This window comes from Eptatretus burgeri, chromosome 6, assembly GCF_056783735.1.
Source record: "Eptatretus burgeri isolate ZD-2024b chromosome 6, Ebu_testis_v1, whole genome shotgun sequence".
NCBI lineage: Eukaryota > Metazoa > Chordata > Myxini > Myxiniformes > Myxinidae > Eptatretus > Eptatretus burgeri.
In genome coordinates, this window is record NC_140966.1 from 111,650,532 (window position 1) to 111,675,533 (window position 25,002).

General features: G+C 47.0%; 2 protein-coding genes across 9 annotated transcripts in view; one reads left to right on the forward strand and one right to left on the reverse strand.

The window, feature by feature from the left end:
• Nucleotides 1-240: 240 nt before the first annotated feature.
• Nucleotides 241-17,065, forward strand: PWP1 (PWP1 homolog, endonuclein). The gene is given in 16 exon segments (XM_085886805.1): nucleotides 241-392; nucleotides 4,718-4,788; nucleotides 5,479-5,588; nucleotides 7,771-7,853; nucleotides 8,000-8,096; nucleotides 8,656-8,763; nucleotides 8,981-9,138; nucleotides 10,107-10,171; nucleotides 10,308-10,404; nucleotides 10,616-10,677; nucleotides 11,706-11,817; nucleotides 11,917-12,007; nucleotides 13,224-13,345; nucleotides 14,720-14,825; nucleotides 16,652-16,706; nucleotides 16,708-17,065. Coding segments are annotated over 16 exon segments (1,443 nt in total). The 5' UTR covers nucleotides 241-326; the 3' UTR covers nucleotides 16,748-17,065.
• Nucleotides 17,066-20,881: 3,816 nt separating this feature from the next.
• The window catches only part of LOC147025630 (DENN domain-containing protein 2D-like), a 45,139-nt gene continuing 41,018 nt past the window's right edge, over nucleotides 20,882-25,002 (reverse strand). For all 8 annotated transcript variants that reach the window (XM_085886804.1, XM_085886802.1, XM_085886803.1 and 5 more), the window contains 4 exons: nucleotides 24,002-24,092; nucleotides 23,602-23,838; nucleotides 23,370-23,414; nucleotides 20,882-21,123 (listed from right to left, as the gene is read on the reverse strand). In XM_085886804.1, coding sequence (XP_085742930.1) covers nucleotides 21,116-21,123; nucleotides 23,370-23,414; nucleotides 23,602-23,838; nucleotides 24,002-24,092 — 381 coding nt within the window. In that variant the 3' untranslated portion in view covers nucleotides 20,882-21,115. The remainder of the gene's footprint in view (nucleotides 21,124-23,369; nucleotides 23,415-23,601; nucleotides 23,839-24,001; nucleotides 24,093-25,002) is intronic.

Consider the following 25,002-nt stretch of genomic DNA (forward strand, 5'->3'; position numbering starts at 1 on the left):
AGATCGTTATGAGCCGACGTGCCTGATTAAGCGGTGTATAAATAGTCAGCTCGGAGAGACAGAAAGGATGGCGGTTAAATAATCACGAAAGGCGCCGAAGAAAAAGTAATCGTGGGTTAAAAAAGGTGACGTGAACCGTAAACCGAGTGGAGGTGTGAAGGTTGGTGGGAACGACATGAGGTTGAAGTAAAAATTAATAATTAAACGGTTAAACCATCGCGTCGACGGAGTGGGCGGGGCGTGCTTCGCTGACCCGGAAGTTATCGTCCGATGGGGACGCACGTGCCCTGCGGGGCGTGCTTCGCTGACCCGGAAGTTATCGTCCGATGGGGACGCACGTGCCCTGCGTGGCGTGGATTCCGCGCGCACGTGCGAAGAGGTCTCCGGACAAGGTAGCCGTCCGTGCACGAGCCGTACGAAAGGCAGTTTTTGTCGGGGTTATACGGCTCGAGGTGCCGGGAGCGAGTTTCGGTTGATTTCGGACGGGAGGAGGTCTTGGCCCGTTATGTCGTACATCCACTCTCCGTTAATAACTTCATCACAAGTTACTTGTTAATATTACTAATTAATATGTAACGGTTGGAGAGTTTAGTTAGCGTACGGACACGTAATGACGTCCACTTTGCTGAGAGACAAGTTATTTATTAAATGTACATGGCTGAATGCAGACAAGACGGCCGGCTCTTCGATCCCCGTGCAAACGCCGACATACTCCGCGATGCAGCGCCTCCTGTCACCACCGATTCATCACGACGGGTCTCGGTTGATCCCGTTGGGGGTTGGTTCGAGCGACAATGCGACCTTCTGAAGTCGTTGGTCTTTGAAATGATATGGTAAATTAAGCCGGCTGTTTTGTATGCCATCTGGGCCTGAAATGCCGTCATGAAATGGGGGAAATTGGGGAAGGGGACATCATCGGGGTGATGTGATTGAGAGTTGGAGGATATGGAGTGAACAATTAATACCGACAGCACGTTCACCTGCGGCCAGGATCCTCTCAAAAACCAGTGGTGGTGGTAGTGGTGATAATCAGGTCACTAAATGAGGTGGTGGTAGTGGTAATGATGATCAGGTCACTAAATGAGGTGGTGGTAGTGGTGATGATAATCAGCTCACTAAATGAGGTGGTGGTAGTGGTGATAATCAGGTCACTAAATGAGGTGGTGGTAGTGGTAATGATGATCGTCACTAAATGAGGTGGTGGTAGTGGTGATGATAATCAGCTCACTAAATGAGGTGGTGGTAGTGGTGATGATCAGGTCACTAAATGAGGTGGTGGTAGTGGTAATGATCAGGTCAGTAAATGAGGTGGTGGTAGTGGTGGTGGTAGTGGTGGTGATAATCAGCTCACTAAATGAGGTGGTGGTAGTGGTGGTGGTAGTGGTGGTGATAATCAGCTCACTAAATGAGGTGGTGGTAGTGGTGATGATCAGGTCACTAAATGAGGTGTTGGTAGTGGTGGTGGTAGTGGTAATGATGATCAGGTCACTAAATGAGGTGGTGGTAGTGGTGATGATCAGGTCACTAAATGAGGTGGTGGTAGTGGTGGTGGTAGTGGTGATGATCAGGTCACTAAATGAGGTGGTGGTAGTGGTGATGATGATCAGGTCACTAAATGAGGTGGTGGTAGTGGTAATGATGATCAGGTCACTAAATGAGGTGATGGTAGTGGTGATGATGATCAGGTCACTAAATGAGGTGGTGGTAGTGGTAATGATCAGGTCACTAAATGAGGTGGTGGTAGTGGTAATGATCAGGTCACTAAATGATGTGGTGGTAGTGGTGATGATGATCAGGTCACTAAATGAGGTGGTGGTAGTGGTAATGATGATCAGGTCACTAAATGAGGTGATGGTAGTGGTGATGATGATCAGGTCACTAAATGAGGTGGTGGTAGTAGTGGTGGTGGTAGTGGTGATGATGATCAGGTCACTAAATGAAGTGGTGGTAGTGGTAATGATGATCAGGTCACTAAATGAGGTGGTGGTAGTGGTGATGATGATCAGGTCACTAAATGAGGTGGTGGTAGTGGTGGTGGTAGTGGTGATGATGATCAGGTCACTAAATGAGGTGGTGGTAGTGGTGATGATGATCAGGTCACTAAATGAGGTGGTGGTAGTGGTGGTGGTAGTGGTGGTGGTAGTGGAGATGATGATCAGGTCACTAAATGAGGTAGTGGTAGTGGTGATGATCAGGTCACTAAATGAGGTGGTGGTAGTGGTGGTAGTGGTGATGATCAGGTCACTAAATGAGGTGGTGGTAGTGGTGGTGGTAGTGGTAATGATGATCAGGTCACTAAATGAGGTGGTGGTAGTGGTGATGATGATCAGATCACTAAATGAGGTGGTGGTAGTAGTGGTGGTGGTAGTGGTGATGATGATCAGGTCACTAAATGAGGTGGTGGTAGTGGTAATGATCAGGTCACTAAATGAGGTGGTGGTAGTGGTGATGATGATCAGGTCACTAAATGAGGTGGTGGTAGTGGTGGTGGTAGTGGTGATGATGATCAGGTCACTAAATGAGGTGGTGGTAGTGGTGATGATGATCAGGTCACTAAATGAGGTGGTGGTAGTGGTGGTGGTAGTGGAGATGATGATCAGGTCACTAAATGAGGTGGTGGTAGTGGTGATGATCAGGTCACTAAATGAGGTGGTGGTAGTGGTGGTAGTGGTGATGATCAGGTCACTAAATGAGGTGGTGGTAGTGGTGGTGGTAGTGGTAATGATGATCAGGTCACTAAATGAGGTGGTGGTAGTGGTGATGATGATCAGATCACTAAATGAGGTGGTGGTAGTGGTGGTGATAATCAGCTCACTAAATGAGGTGGTGGTAGTGGTGATAATCAGCTCACTAAATGAGGTGGTGGTTGTGGTGGTGATAATCAGCTCACTAAATGAGGTGGTGGTAGTGGTGGTGGTAGTGGTGGTGATAATCAGCTCACTAAATGAGGTGGTGGTAGTGGTGATGATCAGGTCACTAAATGAGGTGGTGGTAGTGGTAATGATCAGGTCACTAAATGATGTGGTGGTAGTGGTGATGATGATCAGGTCACTAAATGAGGTGGTGGTAGTGGTGATGATCAGGTCACTAAATGAGGTGGTGGTAGTGATGATGATCAGGTCACTAAATGAGGTGTTGGTAGTGGTAATGATGATCAGGTCACTAAATGAGGTGGTGGTAGTGGTGATGATCAGGTCACTAAATGAGGTGGTGGTAGTGGTGGTGGTAGTGGTGATGATGATCAGGTCACTAAATGAGGTGGTAGTGGTGGTGGTAATGGTGATGATGATCAGGTCACTAAATGAGGTGGTGGTAGTGGTGATGATCAGGTCACTAAATGAGGTGGTGGTAGTGGTAATGATCAGGTCACTAAATGATGTGGTGGTAGTGGTGATGATGATCAGGTCACTAAATGAGGTGGTGGTAGTGATAATGATCAGGTCACTAAATGAGGTGGTGGTAGTGGTAATGATCAGGTCACTAAATGATGTGGTGGTAGTGGTGATGATGATCAGGTCACTAAATGAGGTGGTGGTAGTGGTGATGATGATCAGGTCACTAAATGAGGTGGTGGTAGTGGTGATGATCAGGTCACTAAATGAGGTGGTGGTAGTGGTGGTAGTGATGATGATCAGGTCACTAAATGAGGTGGTGGTAGTGGTGGTAGTGGTGATGATCAGGTCACTAAATGAGGTGGTGGTAGTGGTGGTAGTGGTGATGATCAGGTCACTAAATGAGGTGGTGGTAGTGGTGGTAGTGGTGATGATCAGGTCACTAAATGAGGTGGTGGTAGTGGTGGTAGTGATGATGATCAGGTCACTAAATGAGGTGGTGGTAGTGGTGGGAGGGGTGGTGATCAGGTCACTAAATGAGGTGGTGGTAGTGGTGGTAGTGGTGATGATCAGGTCACTAAATGAGGTGGTGGTAGTGGTGGTAGTGGTGATGATCAGGTCACTAAATGAGGTGGTGGTAGTGGTGGTAGTGATGATGATCAGGTCACTAAATGAGGTGGTGGTAGTGGTGGTAGTGGTGATGATCAGGTCACTAAATGAGGTGGTGGTAGTGGTGGTAGTGGTGATGATCAGGTCACTAAATGAGGTGGTGGTAGTGGTGATGATCAGGTCACTAAATGAGGTGGTGGTAGTGTTGAGTTTCATGAGAGGAATGTAGGAAAGAACTGGACACAGGAAGGGAGTTGGTTGCACACTTTAGAGACAGGTGAGTGGAGGTGATCGCACAGGCCAGACCCGTCATGAATGAGTAATATGTCGATACGATGGTGTGTGCAGCTGAACTGGTTCGATGTGAGACCTGCAGGAGCTGCAACAAGTTGTAAAAAAAAAAAAAAAAGTACGAGAGGTCTCCGTTTCAACCTGGTGTGTCTTGGGAAGATCTTTCTGGACTTTGTAACCATGGACACCAAGATTGAGAGATCAATGCTCCACCACATTGCAAATGAAGTATTTTCTTACGATGAACCAAGGAAGACTCCGGCTCGGTAGAGGAGTCGCCGACCACCTTGGGAGCGGAACCGGCTCGGTAGAGAAACCGCCGACCACCTTGGGAGCAGAACCGGCTCGGTAAAGGAGCCGCCGACCGGGCTCGTTGGCTCGTCGTTTATCCCTGGACATCGAGCTTCACTTCTGAACTTAGTGGCACTTCGTTTAAGTTTAAGCACTTCATCCTCCCCACCCTGAGGTGTTTCTTGTGTTTCCAGGTGGAGTTGAGCACCGAGGAGCTGCAGGAGTTAATCGATGGAGCAAGCGCTCGGAATGAGTCGCTCGGAGGGTGAGGAGAATCGGGATCGATTTTGTCGCTCATCACGAACACGACTGCGCTCGAGTAATGTTAAACACCGACACATCATGCAGCGTAAGGAAAGACATAAAGACGCTCAAGGGGCTTGGAGTCGACCTGTACGCCACGTAGGTATCGGCCGTGAGGTTTGTTCCCTCCATTCGGTGGGTTATAAAGGTAAGACGAAGAGACATTTTGGTGATTAGTTTGATTACCATTCAAAGGTGGACAGGGAGTGATGCCAAGGTAAACCATTTGGTGAGGAAGAACAAGCGGTTAAAAACCGCGACGGGTGGTGTAAATTTGGCCTCTTTTGAATGGAGCACACCCCATAGTCAGGGTTGCAACCAGGATTTTATCCTTCGGGGGGAGAAGGGTGGGGGCTAAGGTCATGTGCTAAATGAGTAAGTAGCATCGGTTCACAACATTTCTAATCCAGTCGGATGAGTTTCTCCCGTACTCGAGGCAGGGATAAGGTTCAAGCCCCCTGTGCTCCCCCCCCGCCCCCCTTGGTTGTGTCAATACCTGTGCTTGTCTCATTCCTCACCTGAACTCACAACTCTTCATGGCTTTTTAAATGTTCTTTGTTGAGGGTTTGATTTGTATTGTTAAACGAGTAATGTGGTTGTGTGTAGTTGAGAATTTTATATTTATTTATTTGGGTGGGGGTGGCCCCTGCAGCACGGAAAGAGATGCCGAGGATGACGAGTCGATGGACGACGTGGCAGGAGCATCAGGAGGGAATGGAGACGACGAGTTGGCAGAGTACGACCTGGATAATTACGATGATGGTGAGAGGGTGGTGCTGGTCGTGAGTGATCATCCATGAAGAGTTTCGAACGTTCACTCGATTGTATTTGTGAAGTGTTCACGGTTATCGTGTGATCGTTTTGATCTCTCAAGGACTTTTCCTTTACGTAGACTTTTGACACAGCACTGGCTCCATTGGAGGAATGTTCCGTCCCGTGCCCTGGTTGTACCGTCGTCTTAAAGTGAATTTGGAAATGATGGAAACACTCACGCCATTAAATTACACTCCCACAAATGTGGCTCCTCGGAGACGTGGGGTGGGTGGAGGGGCTCCTCGGAGACGTGGGGTGTGGATGGATTCAGACGAAAATTGGTGGACAGGTTGGGTGTGTGACCACGACAAATTGATGAGATTTTGGTGACTATCTGGATCGGGATCTGATCATTTTTGAAGTGATTCTTCACCATCGAGACATCGGCCTAAACCGATATATAGTACGATATCTCACAAACTTGGAGACGGATTCAGATGAAACGAGGTGGCTGCGTTGGGTGTTTGGCAAGGACGAACTGATTCGATTTTGGTGAAGGTCCGAATCCGGATCCGGGCAGAGGTGTGCAATGTGCATGCTACCGATTGCCCTTCGAGTCCGTAATATTATTATTTTGTAATTCACGTTAATATTATTTTTATCTTGCCAAAACGAAGTTTTTGCAAGATATGTTAGTCAGCTTGTATGTTTTTTTTGTTGTTTGTTTGTTTGTTTGTCTGTAATCACGTATAAAAAATTCTGCAGAGCACAGTTATCATCGGAAAATTTTGTACCTTCGCATATCAGAGGCCTATAGAGGTCCCTTTCAGCGCACAAAATTTTGAAGGTCAAGGTCAAAGGTCAAGGTCACTTTGTCGCAAATCGGGAGTCGACGAAACCCTTATTTTTTGAGTAATTTTGATCGGATCGTATTCAAACTTCATGGGAATATAGTTCATGGTCTGGCGCTCAGCTGATTAATTTTTGGTGGCGATTGGCCTTGACCTTCATGGTTAGCGCCTCAGGTCAAACATATTTGACCCCAAGGTCAAATTTTCAAGTTTTAGGAACCATATCGTGTCGTACCTCAAATTGAACACCTCGATGAGTGCTTTCTAGATATGTCAAGCTTGAGACATTATGACGTCATTTGGTGACGTTATGAGGCAAAAGCATATTTTTCATGGTTACTCTGAAGAACAATTCTCATCGGAATCTCTCGTAGGCAGATATTCCTCAAGGAGTCGCTCCTGGTGGATAGCAGCTCTGTTCACCTCAGTGTAACCTTAAAGAAGTCACACGTGGTCACCTTTTGGCAAGATACGGGTCGCGACTGTTGAGAATGAGATTTCGCGTCAAATAAGGGTCAAAATTTGGCCAAAGGGTATTGGGGGGCAACACCGCACATCACTTAAAGCCATGGCTGGGAGAAATCACCGATGAGGCCCCAATATCAAGGTTATAAACAATCCATGTCTGACACTCCACATACAGTATCATCTGATTGCTGGAAAAATGTGACTGGCAACGGGATACGTCATTCATGCGCAAAGTCTCGTTGAACCATCGTTATTGGCTAAAGATCACTGCGGCCAAGCTGGCAGGTCCGTTGGCCTTTGGTGGACGTGATAAACATGGAATGTCTCAAGGACATCGGGTTTCCTCCAAATTTATTTCACTTTCCTGTTGAACAGCAGCAGCAACTGTTTGAAAAGGTAATCGTACGATGGACGGAATAGTTGTAGTTGTGATTTTTTTTTTTATTATCTTGAGGTGTGACCCACGAAACACCACAATGAGCTGTGCACACACCCTGACACGGGGTTTGTCCGTGGTGGGGAACCACCTTTGGGAGGTGGGCAAGTTGGGTCGCTACAGCCTCTGTCATGTGACCCCCCCCCCCCAGGTCCCCCTGTCAAGTTTGGTTGTGAACGGATAAGTAATGACCAAATGTACCACAGTCGGACGGACAGACGGACAGACAGACAGACAACAAATTGTGTATTTTAATTTGATAAACTGTTGGTGCTTCTTGTAACCACAAACCCACTGGTTCTCTCAATACCAAACCACCAGATCAAATTGATCTCGAAGCATCGTTTGGGACATTTTTGTTTTTGTGGTTTTATTTATCGTTTGCCTCACACGTGCCTGAACGTAAACGTTGTGCTTGTTGATTTGTGTGGAACAGGCCCCGTGCACATGGACAGCTTGGCAGGCCTGGCTGTGTACAGCAACAACACCGATGACCCGTACATCACGTTGAAGGACACGGTCAGAATTGACAGTTCCAACCGTAGACATCCATAACTTTATTTCATATTGATGTCCGCCGGCGTGGCGGGAAACGCGTGGCCGTCCGCCAACTGGACACGCTCCTTTGCCGCTTCCCTTGCACTGTACCCCACTCGTCCAAACAGGACATGGATGACCGGGAGGACTTTGAGATTAAGGACACAGACAACCTGCTCCTTGCCAGTCGAGTACACGGTGATGAGTGCAGCCTCGAGGTGTACGGTGAGTTCCCTCCGTGTTGATGAAAGTTCTGCCATGTTACAGAATGTGTTACTATTTGGGCGATTTTAAACGTGAAGGCATTCGCACTGAACCTACCGTCCTCGGAGGGTCAGCACGAAAGTCATGCCCCGGTCACGTGACGACGCCACACCGCGCTCTCAAAATGGCTGCCCCGCTCGATGTGCGTACGAAGCAGAGAACGGCTTCCTCCAGTGGATATTTTTCGGGGTTTAAAGAATGTGCTCGGTGACTCCACCATTCATATGAGCACCATTTCACGTTGGGCAATGTGTTTCAAGAGAGGGGAAACCGATACCGACGACGACGAGCTTCGACGTGCTCGGCCTGCAAACGCACAGCGACGCCGGAAATCGCGAGTTGGATCGATTCACTCGGTCAAGTGAATTGCAGACGGCGGAGACGATGCGGGAAAATAATTTAATATTTGCATATTCCCTGTAATTGTCATTGTAGTTATATTTACCAATAAATATAATATGAGGCATTGCTTTCGTACGAACCCTCCTCGTATATTCTCACCATGTTTAACTGTTTTTAGTTTACAACGAGGATGACGACTGCCTCTACGTACACCATGACATATCGCTTTCCTCGTACCCACTCTGCCTCGAAAGCCTGACCTTTGACCCTACTTCCGGCTCGACAGGTCAGTTTCATAGTTTCCACACTCTACTCTGATCTTGCACTCGATTGATACCTCAAAACACGTTTGTTTTCTTGCTTCCATTGTTGAATTTGAGAAAGAAAAAAGAAACGAACTGAGCACGAGTTAAACGGCTGGACTCGAGTGTCCACACACCATGTGACACACCACACACCATCATTGTCCGGTCCACTTTGTGCGTCCCGCCGGCCACCCACAGGCTGCCTGGTGGCCGTAGGAACACTGGATCCCATCGTGGATATTTGGGACCTGGACATGGTTGGCAGTTTGGAGCCGGCCTTCTCACTCGGAAAGAAGAGGAGGAAGAAGAAGGTGAAAAAGAGTATGAAACAAAAACAAGGGAACGCGTCGAATGAGGTGAGAATATTTAGTCTCGGGGCTTTGCGGTTTCATCCTACGATGACAAATGTTTTTGTACGTGGAGGAAGATGTACACACACTTTTATGGCTTGGATTTCCAGGGTTTAAAAGGTCAAAACGGAGCAGTTTGTACACAAAGTTTAGGCTCATGGAAGAGCGACGTGACAAGAGTGTAGCAGGCCGCACGGTGGACGCAACAAAGGAAGGAGAGAGAAGGACGATGGAAGCATCGCAAGTCGATGGCGGGGATTTAGGGTGAGAGTTAATGGGGGTATAAAAGATCACGGGTTCGGATTTATGATGAACGGACATGGTCGATGAATGTGCTGGCCCCTCACCTTTGGGTTAATCTTCCCTGTTATCTCTCTTCTTATTTTTATATTTATATATCCAAATTCATGGAGGTTGGCTTTGTGGCCTCCCACCCTGGGGACGTGTGCAGGTGATCTCCAAAGCTGGCTTGTAATACCCTCTGCCACCCCCAGGTAGCGCAACACGATCCACATTTAGAGAGTATTTTCATCGACCTTCCCTCCTGAACCCCCACGATAGCCCATGTCCACCACGAGGTGGAACTTTGTTCCATGTGCCAAGTTTGGTGGCAATTGGCCCGGTAGTTTTGGCGCACACGCACACTTCTCCTTTTAGTAATAGATTATTGAAGCTCTGGAGGGAAGAGTGGGACCAGATGGATTGAAGGGGGATGGAAGAGATGAATAAAAGGTTTGGAGGAGTAAGATCGAGAGTATCACAATGGTCTCCTTGAGGAACATGTGACCCCGAGGAACAAGAGGAGGAGACACAGACAAAGACACACCAGAGAGGGAGTATAAAACATCTGAGGGTCTATCAGCCTGTTTGTGATGAAAAGCCAGGCTTCCAGTTGTGAGACGTCAATGATCTGAAGAACTATTTTAGTTGATGAACGTGAGACACTGCACTGACTGTAAACATTGTCCACATAGGGCAAGCCAGACGGTGAGGGTCACACAGATGCTGTTTTGGACCTGGCCTGGAACCCGCTAGTCGGGTGAGTTTGTTCACCTTTTTCACCGTCGTCGATCAAGGTCGGAGAGTAAGGATGTATGTGTAAGCTGGAGTTCCTTTGATTGTCCGTGACGTGTCCATCCACCCTTTTTTTGAAGTGATGTGTCGTGATGTGCTAGGACCGTGCTGGCCAGTGCCTCTGCTGATCATTCCGTGCTACTGTGGGACCTGAAACAGGGCCGGCAAGCAGGAAAGCTCACCCACCACACGGACAAGGTGCGTGTCGGTGTGAAAGGTGCTCCTCGATGGCGTAGGCTACCTCTTGGATGACAGGAGGCCTGACGCATAGTTCACTGTAATTTATGCATCGTTTTCTTGAGGATAAGGACTTTGATCATTGAGGTAATGATTTCGAGTGCATCCATCGGTTGTTCGGAGTTCTTGGGTGGAGCGGTTGTTCTAATACAGTAGGTGTGGTGGCATGCAGGTGCAGACGCTGAGCTGGCACCCTTTTGAAGCGCAGACGCTGCTGTCCGGGTCTTACGACAGGTCAATGCACAGCTCACCGTGTGCCGGCTCTGATCCAGACCGGTTCCCAGTTTGTATGTTCCGATTTACCCACAACCTGATCGGGATTATTGGGGCTCTTACCACGTTAAACCGCACAATGATCGTTGGTGACCCATTTTTTGCACGCTTTCTCTCAATGGTTCGACCATACATTCCACTCTCTAAAAGTGGACCTTACCCCCCCCCCCCCGAGGTCGTCGCCCCAAGCCCACTTCTCCATGGTGGTGAGCAGCGTTGGTAATTTCACCACGATCCACATAAACAGAGACACGGATAATCACTTGATATCACGTTAGCCACAGGACAATGAGAATCGACAATGCATCCTGCCATTGTTGCATCGGCTTTCATGTCCAATAGCCATTTAGTGGACAGAAAGGACGGCTCGAGACATCCTCCCGAGGGTGAATAAGTTAAACAACCGTGGGAACGATCGTTAAATCAAAACTTGAACCACACCAAACCAAGCACAATGGCCTCGCTTGTGCTTTGTCGTCTTCTTATCACCTTACAAAGGGTTATTTGCCGCCACTCAACCGTAGAACAAAACCTTTGGCCTAATATGGTGGAGAAATTTAAACGGCTTGATGTGTGCTAAACTACCTTGTCGGGCGTACATGGTCCTGGACTACCACAGTGACTTGGTGTCCGGCCAAGAGGACTCTTGAACATTGGTGAGGTATTGTAGTGAAACTGGCTCCTGTCTGTCTACACTTCCTCGATCGATGCGTGTACAAGATGAAATTGTTGTTTTGTCAAACATCAAATGGTCTTGTTTAACCAGAGGGGATGCACATTGGGTACCCCGTGAGATGATCGTTACGGGATTGAACCATCGGACCCAGTTGTCGTCTTTTTGGGGAGGGGGGGTTTATATACTGCGCCAAAGTTGTGGGATGCAGGCCGCGGTGTTAAGGCCATTGTGCTGAACGGGTTTCGCTGATTCTCGAAGTCTTTGATCCATCAAGTGTCCAGCTTTGCTTCACACGCTGCATTTGTGTTCGCAGACGAGTCATGTTGTATGACTGTCGCAGTCCCACTGAGAACCATCGATTCTGGACGTTCAGTGGGGAGATCGAGCACGTCATCTGGAATCGTTTCTCACCTTTTTACTGCCTCGTAGGTCTGGGGCAGGTTATGGGGGATGCGAGGCGAGGGGGAGCTGCGGTGAACTGAGGTGGGGGGGATGTTGATGCCCAACTTCCTGCCCTCTGCCAGGCGAGTACGGAGGATGGCTTCGTGTACTGCATGGATGTACGGGCAGACAAGCCGGTGTTCACACTGCGTGCACACGATGAATCTGTTACCGGTATGTGTGTGTGTGTGTGTGTCTTGTGTGCTTGTGGATGGTGGGAAACAGGCCCAGGGTCCATGATGATCATGTGATCAGTAATGCAACTGTATGAGACCATGAAATGATCGTTCATGAGCATTTGCATGGTTTGTATGTTTTTTGTTTTGTTCAATAGAATTATATTGGTAGGAGAGACATCTGGTCGTACGTTGTTTAAACGGCTGGACAAACGTGCGTCGTGGACCAAATTGCACCGAAGACGAGACGATATTGGCTTACAAGATGTAGGTTGACCAAACCAGATCCGCAGCTACGGCCAATGAATACCTTGTGATTGTTATCTCCACCGCCGTTAATACGCATGTACATTGACTTGTGCTACGTCGCTGTACATTGGCTCCACGCCGACCTCCCAGGGTCTTGCGACGTTGTTGGACTTAAAGGCGAACTTTAAGCCCCAAAATAAATAAATAAACAAATAAAAGATTGGTTTATCTGCAGAAATTCTGCCAGTTGAGGACATCGAGATGGATTGGTAATCCCCCACAGGGCGTTTCCACAATGGAAGCCTTTGGCAAACTGACTTCCTGTCCCGACATCTCAATTTGTTCGATAGCTTCCACTGTGGCATCTGCCCACGACGAGTGAATCCGAGTTGACAGGAACATTGTGCCCTCTTTCCTCGGTCCCTCGCGCTCGACTGCGCACCTCCACCAACGGCCGGACGGCACGTGCTTGTAAAGGGACCAATCGATGCTCGTGGCGGATACAAAATCGTCGCGGTGGCTCGTATGGTGTTCAGATTGTCCTGTTGCCGTAGCGTTTTGTCGAAGCCCTCACCTTAACCTCAACGAACAGCACACCAAGCATGCTATCCAAGCACACACACCGAGCCGGGGTGAACTGCGGCGATCCCCTCTCGTTTCTGTGTCCTCCAGAACACGTCGACTCAAATTGTGGAGTTGGATAAAAACTTCATCAATTAAATTTACCTTGCAGTGAAGACGTATTGAAATAACTTTTACACAAACACCCCGCATGAGGCCTGCCTGACAATTCCATTCGGTTCTGTACTTAAAACGGGGTCGTGATTTTATTTTATTGTTTTTTTTCTCGACTGTCACCTCGGTCGGCGTACTGTGACGGAGTCCACGACTTGCTGTGAGTTCTTCCGTATGTTTTATTCTTCATCGATTGTCGATCCCCCCCCTCCCTCGATCACCGATCCGAGGCATGGAGCTGAGCAGTCAGGTTCGTGGCTGCCTCGTAACTGCATCGAATGATCGGCACATTAAAGTGTGGGACATCCTGGAGCAGCGGCCTCAACTTGTCCTGTCCAGAGATATGAAGATGGTAGGTTGAGCATGAGTCACATCACCTCCCTCACTTTGTCTAATTTCCTCATTTGTTGCGAATGATTCATCCCTCACTGCCCATCCATTCATCACCCACTGCCCACCCATCGCTGCCTGTTCATGGAGAGACTCGTAGTGTGCTTTACATGCAATTATGTAACTTTTTTTTTTTTTTTTAATCTTGGTTTGTTGTAATGACTTCATCTTTTAGCTTCAGTGCATCCAGAGTTCCTGTCACACCAGCCTTAGCCGGTAGACTTTTTTTTCTCTCCCAGGGACTGCCCCCCACTTGCATTCCTTGATCAGACTCTCTCCAAGTCAGCAGGACGAGGATATCGATATCGGTTTCCCTCCAACTCGTTGCTCCGCACTTCCTCCTCGGTTAGAATCTGCAGTCTCCATGAAAGTGGAGCATGGAACATGAACTCGGTCCCACCTTCCACCGAGGTCGAGTCTTACTCCTAATGATGTCGAGCTCTGTCGCTCGTGTGGGTTCTCGCTCTTAGAGGAAGCTCCAATCTGAGAGTTCTTTTTGATCCCAATCCCGAGCTGCGATTCCATATCATTCATGGTCTCGGGCAAGAGGTGTTTGCAGCTTTATTCGACACGGATTTCCCTGTAACGTTACGTATGTGACGTTTTTCCTCGACGAGTTGTGCTGAGAAGACAAGGAAGTATCATTATCCAACCCTTGGGTTATTTCCATCCCTTTTTACCTCTGCCACCGACGGTGAAGGAGGTTTTGCTTTCACCCCTCTCCGTCTGTCTGTCTGTCTTTGTGTATAGGATATCTCAAAAAAGTTGGAGACCGATTCGGATGAAACTTGGTGGACACGTTGGGTGTGTGGCAAGGAAGAATTGATTCCATTTTGGTGAAGATCCGAATCTGGATCTGGATATGAGAATTATTTAATTGTAAAAGTGATTCTTCACCATTGAGAGATTGAGCCAAAAACGAAATATGTAGTACTGTATGTATAGCATGATATTTCAAACATGTATCGGGCTCAATATGTTCTCGTGGATCAAACATTACGTGGCGGAGGTATGCGCTCTACCGAGTGCCCTTCTAGTTTAATCTGGGTTCAATGCCAGACTAAATGGGATCCGACCACAAAATGTTATTGTGGTGTTTGACAGGGAGGTATGCCACGACATGTGCATCATCCTTCAGACTTCATTAAGCCTGCTGTCCCACATGCTCACACTTGATGTTGAGGGTCCCACATTAACTTTTCAAAATTATTTGGCCATAATTCATGCCTTAGGAAACTTATTCCTTGTCCAGGAACTTTGGCAGCACGCATGCTCTGCTCCGACCAGAGAATGCCACTTATCAGAACAGATAACCGATTGTGTTGTGGCCTTTCAGGGTATGCTATACTGCGGAGTTTGCAACCCGGATTCACCTTTTGTGATGGCCTTTGGAGGACAGAAGGGTGGTGTCCGCGTGTTAGACCTCATGACCAACCCCTCCGGTAAGTGACCATTCGTAATGACCCGTCCACCAGACTCTTGACTTTGCACCTGTTTCCTTTAAAAGGCAGTTTACTGTCATGGCCAAAGATATTTGTACCCTTGCACTTTTTCCAAATAATGCACTATTTCTTCCAAAAAATTGTTGAAATAAAATTTTTTGTTGTCCACAAATGTATTTCTTTGGCTTGCAGTGGAACAAAACAAACAAACAAACAAAAAAAGCTGAAAAAATTACTAAATCATAACTTATTTCACACAGAAATCCTAAAATGGCCTTGACTATTATTGGCACCTTTTAGAAGTTGCGAGAAATAATTCGATTTCAAGCAGGTGATTCTCCTTTACTTTGGAATTGAACTCACCTATGGTGAGTTGCAGGTGCCTGCAATACAAAAATCACTCGATCAACCAGTTTGAATAGAGAAAAGGAGTCATTTTCGTGTCACTGTGTGTACCGCAATGAGCATGGAGAAAAGAAAGAAAGAAAGAAAACCAGAAAATTGTTTGAGGTCAGACACAAGATTATAGCCAAGTGTGGACAATCTCAAAGCTACAAGTTCATCTCCAGAGACCTTGATGTTCCTGTGTCCACCGTACACATTGTTATCAGGAAGTTTAAGGCCCATGTCACTGTAGCCAACCTCCCTGGACATGACTGCAAGAGAGAACTTGATTGAAGATTGCAGTGAAGGATTGTTCGAATGGTGGAGAAAGCACCTCGATCAACTGCCACAGATTCAAGCTGACCTTCAGAAAGGAGGTACGACAGTTTCAACTCGCACCATCCGTCGCCAACTGAGTGAAAGGAGGTTCTATGGTAGGAGACCCAAGAGGACTCTACTGCTGAGAGAGAGACGTAAGAAAGCCTGACTGGAGTTTGCCAAAACACACCTGAACAAACTAAAGTCCTTCTAGGAGAATGTCCTGTGGACAGTTTAGACCAAATTAGAGCTTTTTGGTAAATCACATCATCTCTATGTTTACAGAAAACAAAATGAAGCCTTCAAAGAAAAGAACACCTTCCCCACAGTCAAACATGGAGGAGGTTCAGTGATGTTCGGGCTTGCTGTGCTGCCTCTATCACTAGGTGCCTTGAATGTGTGCATGGTATCATGAAATCAGGAGATTACCAAGGGATTTTGGAGCGCAATGTTCAACTCGGTGTCAGAAAGCTGGGTCTCCGTCGAAGGTCATGGGTCTTGCAGCAGGACAACGACCCCAAACGCACTTCAAAAAGCACCCAGGAATGGTTCAAGACAAAACACTGGACTGTTCTGAAATGGCCGGCAATGAGTTCGGATCTAAATCCCATTGAACACCTGTGGGTAGATCTGAAAACAGCAGTTGGGAGAAGGCACCCTTCAAATCCGGGAGAACTGGAGCAGTTTGTACAACAAGAGTGGGACAAACTGCTAGTAGAGAGATGTAGGAAGCTCATTCATGGATACAGGAAGCACTTGACTGCAGTTATTTTGTCCAAAGGCTGTGATTCCAAATATTAAGTCTCTGATGTCAATAATTTTGTCAATGCCATTTATTTTTTTTATTTTCTGATTTAAAAGGATATATTAAGTTCTGAATCAAAAACAAAGGTTCTGTAATATTAACAGTGAAATGTGGAATTGTGGAAACCAAATACTTTTAATTTCAACTTATTTTTGGAGAAAATTGTGATTTATTTGTAAAAAGTGTCCGGGTGCCAATATTTTTGGCCATGACCGCACCAATATTTATTTCAGATGAACACACCTGTGAGTCAATTGCACAAGGTGTGGAGGATTGTGAAACCTTTTCTTTTTCCCTCTCATTCCCTGACCCTGGCTAGTTCGTAATGCCTTTGGCTCCAGGGAGCGGTTGCTAATGAAGACTCCCATCGACTCCGGTTCAGAACCACCACCCAGACGACCCCAGCACGAGATGAGCCGCATTAGGGTGGACTGATGGACTCGTGGGCAGAGTGGTGCGAAAGCAACCGTCGAATCGGTTCATTTGTTCCTGGTTTGAGTCGTGTTCGGTCGAAGACGTGGGAGGGGGTGGTAAAGCGAAGAGATCGTTTCAGATGAGGGGAAGTGTTTGGTGTTTGAGGGCACAGTGAGCAAAGGAGATGATTGAATGGTGAGATAAACACGCGAACGCCACGTGTCTGTCGTGGTGAGGGATTCGGCGTCTTTGTTCAAACTGAGGGCTTTTCGACTGGCTTTGTATATATTAAAATAGTTTGAGTTCAAAACTTCTTCAATATAGTGTTTTTGTCTTCCTTTCCTTTTTTTTTCAAAATGAATAAATAAATATTATATTATGTGTTTAATAAATAAAAGCGAAAGTCCGATAACTACTACGAGACCTGTGGGCCCGATCAACACCATATTTTCAGGGGTTCTCTACTTCGGTTTTCCGTGAAATATTTTTCAAAGAAAAATAAAAAGTTATATTTTGATTTATTTATTTTGGATTTCTCCTCGGTGGTATTATTTGGGTTATTACCTCGACCGATGAAGGCAGGCTGTTAGGGTCTGCGAACAGGATATCTCGGGTTGTGCACGGATTCGGATGGAATTTTGTGGACGGGTTGCGTGTGTGACGAGGACGAAATGATTCGATTTTGATGAAGATGCAGATGTGATAAATTTTTTTTTATTTCATTTAAAAAGTGGTTCTTCACCATCAAGAGATGGGGCGTCATTGTTAATTGCAGCAAGAAAGAAAAGTTGCACGCATCGTTAATTAAGTTGCACGCATCGTTAATTAAGTTAATTGCACGCATCAAAAAGAAAGAAAACAGCATGAGATATCAAAAAGGTTTGGATGAGTGTTGATAAAGCTTCGGACATGGATGAGTTGGGTGTGTGACTAGAACAATTCGACTCTGGTTCAGGTCCGGTTCCAGATCCAGCTTATTGGTGGGATAGAAGACGTACACTGTTCAGCCTGGCGAAGGTATGTGCTCCACCGAGTGCCGTTCTAGTTTCTCCATTGTGGTGGACCAGTCCCTTCATTTTGTCCATCAACAACTCCAAGACCAAGGACCGCAGACGGATACGATGGGGAACTCTTAATTACGCACGGATGAACCAAATTAGAATACGCTCCCTTTCATTAGAGGTTCCGCGAGCAACAGGATTATATGATATCTGAATGTCTGTCTATACCGTAGAATTTTAAATAAATAGCATTTTAGATCCCATTCGACCTTCAGACAGCCGATACCCCTTTACACCCAAACGATGACTTGATGCGAGAGGTGTAGATGGCAATTAGAACTTTTAGACTTCTTAAGACCCTTTATACAATTACATCCCTTAAACCACCTCGACCCTTCGACCCCTTTAGACGCACAACGCACAAACATCTCATGAGATTTCTTGCAATATACAGACGATCCTCTTTTTGAGTAAACGATGTGCCACCTCCAGCCGTCCAAAGGGTGGGTACTCGGCTCGTCGTCTATATTTTCGAGCACAATGCTGAAAGACGAGTTAGTGATATTATTCCCTTTCCCATTACAATCTTATTTCTTATCCTGTGTCTCATCATCTATAATCTTTGTCAAGCCTTTTGAAAGCATTTTTGTGAAATCAATGCAACTCATTCGTTGTCCACCGCTCCTTCCCAATTCCATATCCTGACAACGCTCGACATCATCGCCGGGCGCCGAAGGAAGGGAGTACTCGGTTTTTACTCCATTTGTTTGTTTGTCCAGGCCATATCTCAGCCGTCCTTTGAGCGAGGAAGCTGATATTTGGGGACAAAAGTGAAGATGTGCTTCACTGAAATTATTTATTGGCTGCTCTTTCAGAAACGGTTAATTGCGAATATCTCAAAGAGAAAGAGTCTGATTTTGATGAAACTTGGGTGAAATGTGGACAATGTGGCTAGCATTTACACAAAAATGAATGGTTGCTATGCACACCTCCGTTGCTTAGGCCTAAGTCACATTTGCTCTACGGCGAGGATACGGCGGCCGTACGCCCTCTGAATTGACAAACGTGCGGCGGCCGCAGAGTTTCTGCGGTGGCCTCAGGGTGGCCCTACGCCGTTTGGCGATATTTTACAGCCGTAGGGGTCGCCGTGAAATTATAACGTGGAGTTATAACTTTTTCATTTCTACGTTCACTGTAGCAATTCGACAAGCCGAAACAAAAGAACTGGCTAAAAAAATTTTTTTTCAAAAAAGAACCCACTCGTTGCCGTCCGTCTGGCCGCACGTTCGCCTTAGGGCCCCCCTGCGGTCGCCTTGCGGGCACCTTGCGTCTGCCTTAAATTATATGGCCACCGCAGGGACGCCCTAAGGTCACCGTGCGACATCAAATCAAAGACCGTACGGCACACCCACGTTTTCGGTCTCCACAATTTATAAATACGCCGTGCGGCTAACCGAAAAATAAAAAACATATGTGACTGCTACATTGTGTGACCGTGGAAATACTGCGGCCGCCCTATAATTAATTGCTAGTGGCCATAGATTTTGTAGACCCCACGGCCGCCGTGGCAAATGTGACTGGCCTTAGCAACAGCTAAAATACTTTATCGTACATCGTACACTTATTGTGGACTGTACAAAAAAAAAATTAATACCTCCGAGGGACCTGTTTTTTTTTTGTGCCCAAGGAGAATGTCTTGCAGCATCGTATTAAAAAAATAAAATCTTTAGCGAATAGATAAATGGAATTACCAGGGCTGCCATTTGTTAGAGTCTCTCTGGAAACATGCCTGAAATTTCATAAGGCGGGTTTCTGGGCGCAAACGAAGAGGGCTGTGATCATCATATTTATTGTGCTAAATTGATTGATAGCATGTACATGAATATCGTCTCGTCTCGTCGGCCAGCTTTCCATCGAGAGCGAGCAGCCATGTCGCCTACCGGCTTGTTTTATTAATTGCTTATTTATTTTATTTCTCAGGCACCTTTTGAGCTTGGAAGCTGATATTTGGACGTGACAGTGACCAAGTGATTTGGCTATAAAGGGTATTTGATTTATTGATTAATAAATTAATGGATTAATTATTCATTTTACGATGAACTCATTTTCAAAAAGTTACAGATTCGGGTGAAACGGGGGTGGTTTAGGAATGCTATTAGCCGATTGATTAAGTAATTATTTTCCGATTATTACTTATTTATTTTAATCATGTAATCAATCCATCTATCGTACACCGCTCCCTTCCAATTCCGACTCGATGTGCTGCATCGGCGCCCCGATGATGTCGCGCACTGGAGGATATGTTTGTTTGTTTATTTATTTTCCATGGGGGCGGTGTACTTTGAATGGACCGCTACTTGTTCTTTCATTCATTCAGGGACAAAGCGATTACGGTGAACCATTTCGAAATGTAAAAGACTTTGAATGACGTCCCACAGCAGAAACAGCGGGGTAAATGTGCCCGGCGAGCTGAACCGAGTCGCTGTAAAAACACTCGGGTGCACGTGTGAACCGCCTCCAACGTTCACACGCCAAAATCCAGGCTTGCCACACAGGTCGTCCATGTTATTCCACTTTTTTTTCCATTTGTGGAACTCCCTACCAGAGACCGTTCAAACGCACTCTTCCCTCCGGCGATTCAATGGCAGGCGATGCCCCCACCATGTCAGGTCATCCCCATCTACACCATACCTGCAGGTTACTGGATTTCATCCTTCTTTCTGTTCGTTCGCTTGTCCAACTGTTGCCTCATTGTCAGTTCCTACATCCTTGGTCACCTTGTTCTTCCAAGAACATTACTTTGAGGACACTGACATTGCTTCCGGACCTCGGACCACATGGCAACAAGTTTAGTGAACCGATCGATGGAAGGACCTGTTTTAGTTATGATGTAATCAAATTTGGCAATCCCCAAGTTTTGCTCCATCCTGCACACCCCACCACGTGTAGAGGAAAGGACACGTACCTTATCTGCAACACCAGCTGGTCAGTACTTTGCGTTTCCTTCTGTCCTGATCTTAACTAGACCGCGGTGCTCCGACTATGTGAAGATAAAAATTGCCTTCTGGTTCAAAGGGCTGTCATGGCATTTCACGGAGGAAGAAATGGTTATATATCGAGTGAAAGACCTTGAGAGAGATTCCACGTTTTAATTGGTGTAAGTTAAAAGGATGGAGTTTTAAAAACAAAACCTGATTATCGAGATTCTGGGTGGAATTCCCACCGTGGCACACGAGCCAACATGCCGGACCATCAGCTTCACATCAAAATGGATAAGAACTCCTCCAGCGCGTGTCGGTCTGTGGGATGCTGTGCAGGAAGTGGAAGGTCACACTTCACGAATCGAGTTCTCACCACCTCCTGGTGTATCAAGAACCTGCGGAAATAAAACGGTACATCGAGTCATGAACCGCCGTTTACATCACATCGCCAAGTTTATCACTGATGGGACTGTGGTTTGGTTACAGAGACGCGACTCACGAAACAAAAACTCCTCGAGCAGATGATATAATCGGAGACTCGGTCACAACGTTGGTTCGTCGATAGGAATCGCGAGATTCTGGGTGGAATTCCCACCGTGATGGATACACAGAGAGTACTTTCCTTCATGCAGGACGAGACCATTTAACCTCTACTCTACTCTACTCCACTAACAAATCCTCGGTCTTATAAAGTCCTTTCTTGGCACAGCCGAACTCCTCTGCACCTACAAAGCCTTCATCTGCAGCTTGATGGGGTACTGCTCTCCCCTCTGGGCTCATTACCCTGCCTCACATCTCGCTCAGCTTGACGCTGTGAAAACCAAGGCGTTCAAGATCATTGGAATCTCCCGAGATGAAGCCGAGTCATTGGGGCCTATCACTTCGCCTTCACAGACAGGTCCGTGGTCTCACTGTCTTCGACTGCCTCCTTTCTGGTTTTGCACCCTCTGCTCTTTCCGTGCTTCGTCCCCTGCCACCAGGTTTCTGCAGGGCTCACACAGTCCACCATCAACCTCTTTCTGGTGAAACTACCTGAATCCAGAATTGCTACTCACCTCCACTCATTTGTTCCTCTTTTTTTTCCCACCTGTGGAACCAACATCCACATTCTCTTCAATGTCATTCTTCACTCCAGGTCTTCAAGACAGCTGTTCACCAACATCTCATATCACCCCCGCCATCCAAGACCATGATATTTTCTATACCCATTAATCCCTGCCTAACCCCCCCCCCTTCTTTTGTTTTTCTTTTCTGAGAGCCAGCTTCTCTATCCAGCTTGACCCAAGCAGGGACACGGGCAGGCAAATAACAGTTTGTTCCCCGGACAGAAGCAGGCATGAAGGGGAGAGTGTTGGATGGTGGCGTGACTGGAGGTTGCAGCAGCAGCAGCAGCAGCAGCAGCAGCAGCTGCAGCAAAGGCTCGTTTCGGGGAGAAGCCCTGAGGCAGCACGCACAGGTTTCTCAGTAGACTCCACATGCATCTCCTCCCCGCACCCCCCAAAAGTTATGAAGGAAGGGTGCAAGTGGCTGGGCGTGCACCCCACCTTTATAGCTTCTGCCTCCATCCGCATTAGTGACACACTTAGCCCCTCCTGACTCGGCCACTATTGGTCTGGGAGTGGGCCAGCCCACCCCCCTGACCTTTCGTCCAGATGGTGCTGGTGTGGTACGACACCAATCGGGGTGGTGGGGGTGGCTTTTCCTGCCGAAACTTGCCTATAAGGGTCTATCAGAACACTAAAAATAACAGAGCCTGAAAAATGTGTTTCAAGGGATGGCGGTTTCACGCACGCACGCACGCACGCACGCACGCGCGCGCACACACACACACACACACACACACACACACACACACACACACACACACACACACACACACACACACACACACACACACACACACACACACACACACACACACACACACACACACACACACACACACCAGTTTTCTGCATGTACAACTTATCTTGTATCACAATTGTATTTCCTTATGCAAATACGTGCAATGTGGGAGATAACTCCTGTACTCCACAAAGGTAGCCCCAAGAAGTCCTGCACGAGTTACCTTCCAATTAAACATGGAATTAACAATGGCTGGGTTAATTACATTGACATCTCTGCCCAATCCGCTCAACGATAACCTCACGCGCTTGGCCTGAAAGTGAAAATCCCTTTTGTTACAGTGAGACGGTCGTGCCAAGTTACCTTCCATAGGACGAGTGGACCGACTGCATATGCGGTCGATCTGGACGGACGGGCTTCGTTTTAATCCCCGTCGTGGGGAGCAAGGGGTCATGCATGCTAACTGCCGTGGGAAGCAATGTGAAGCTGACGTTTCGGAAGTTAACCCTTCGTCAGTGCAAGGGAGGGTTACCAAGGTTGAGTTTTGTTGAAAAACGGATTCGTTCCTTCATCAAGAACCACTCGAATTTCGGAAAAAAAAAACACGAATGCGCAAATGATCACAATATGGAAGCCAGCTCATCTGAGGACCAGAGCAATGTCTCGAAGCAAAACAAACGTCGACCCCACACGTTATGGAACTTAGTGTATTATTATCTTTAAAAGAAGAAGTTATAACAATTAAACACCGAAACCACTTTTTAACCATTTTAACGAGAAAATCAAACGCACTCACCTGCTTCACTTTGGAGGAAATCTCTAACTCGCTGTTCAAATAGTTCTGCAAAGGAGAAAGGACAAGATCCTTAATGAGAGACACACAAGCCTCAAGGTAGAGCAGAAGAATGGTCATATCCGCTGGGGGGGGGGGGGGGTTAAGCCCATTGTGGATCGGTTGGAGAACACATTTCGGGACTCTCCATGCAGGCCTCAAATGTTCACGGATCAGTCCTAAGCCAGCTGAGCACCTTGTGTGGGTGTTCCAGTCTCGCGCTCGCCGATGAATCCCTGAAAGGCCTGGGTCTGCATGAAGACCTTCAGAAAGTGACGGGTAGTCCTCGAGGAGAAGGACTTGCGGAACGCACGTTGGTTGAGCATTCTCCGCCCGTGCTTGTCCGAATGCATGTGCTGTGGGTACGTTCCGACGAGCTGCACGTGAAAGTGCAGAAACGCGTTCGAGACTGTCTCCTTAAGGCTCGGAGATCCTGTAGGACGGTGAAAAGGTCACTTAAAATGTCATTGAGTCAGCTTCAGGCCTTAACTGGAGGCATCTGGGGTGTCCTTCTGGAATAAAGCAGGAATCGTTTTTCCTTGCAGTGTCATGGGAAAATGTGTTGGTGGTATGTAAGAAATATGGTGTGCCATTACCGGGGACAGATGTGCGTGACGTGCAGGTAATCAGGTCCTCCACCAAGGGGGTTGCCAGCTTGGGCGGCAGGATTTGAGCCTCGTCGCCCACCTGGAGGAGGCCCGAGGTGGGAGTCAATCAGGTATTTCAGGTGTTGTCTCAAATTCCCACGTGGTTTTGGCGACATCACCGAATTATATTTTACTTTTCTGATTTACAGGAGAAAACGTTCCTGGAAGGTCACACACTCGGAAGATCTCAACAGCTAATTCAAGGCACAAAGAACTATCGGAAATTACCGACATTGGAAAACGATAGGAAATCAAAATGAGGAAAAACACAGCACAAGCAAATGATCCATCTGTGTATAAACAATAAGTGTGGAAAGTAAAGGAAAACATGGCAATGAAACTTTATCTAAAAAATCTGGTCTTCATGGATGAGGGTTCTTGGAAGGAAGGAAGAGCATCCAAAACAATTCCTCTTTCATCATAGGAGGTTAAAGAGGGATGAATCACACATGGACCACTTTCCAGTTGGTCTGTTTACAATGAGATTGACAACAAAAGAGTGGGGTGGAACAATGGAATGCTGTGGCTGGGAAGCCAGATATTAGTCAGAAATGTGGCGGACTGCGACGCGACGGGCCAGCAACAAGTTGGACGAGTGGGCCACGCTGGCGATGAGCGGGTTGGCGATGCGACTACTGGACTGGATGCGACGAATCAGACGAGCGGACTGCGACACAATAAGTCAGTCATCAGTCATGAACGGGCCAGAAAGCAGTCTGTCGTGAGTCGTCTGTAGGAATAAACATTACATGAACGAATGGTACAACACACTCCAAGTCGATATAATTCCTCATTGTCACTGCAAGCAGGGATCGTGGTGCAGGGCATGATCACGAGGCTTGGCAAAGATGCAAATATAACTATGATCAGAAATGTCTAATTATTAGCATGATTGTTCCAGGTGGTACAAGTACGTAAAAGCACCTGAAGGGTCATCATGCCGTAAGGCA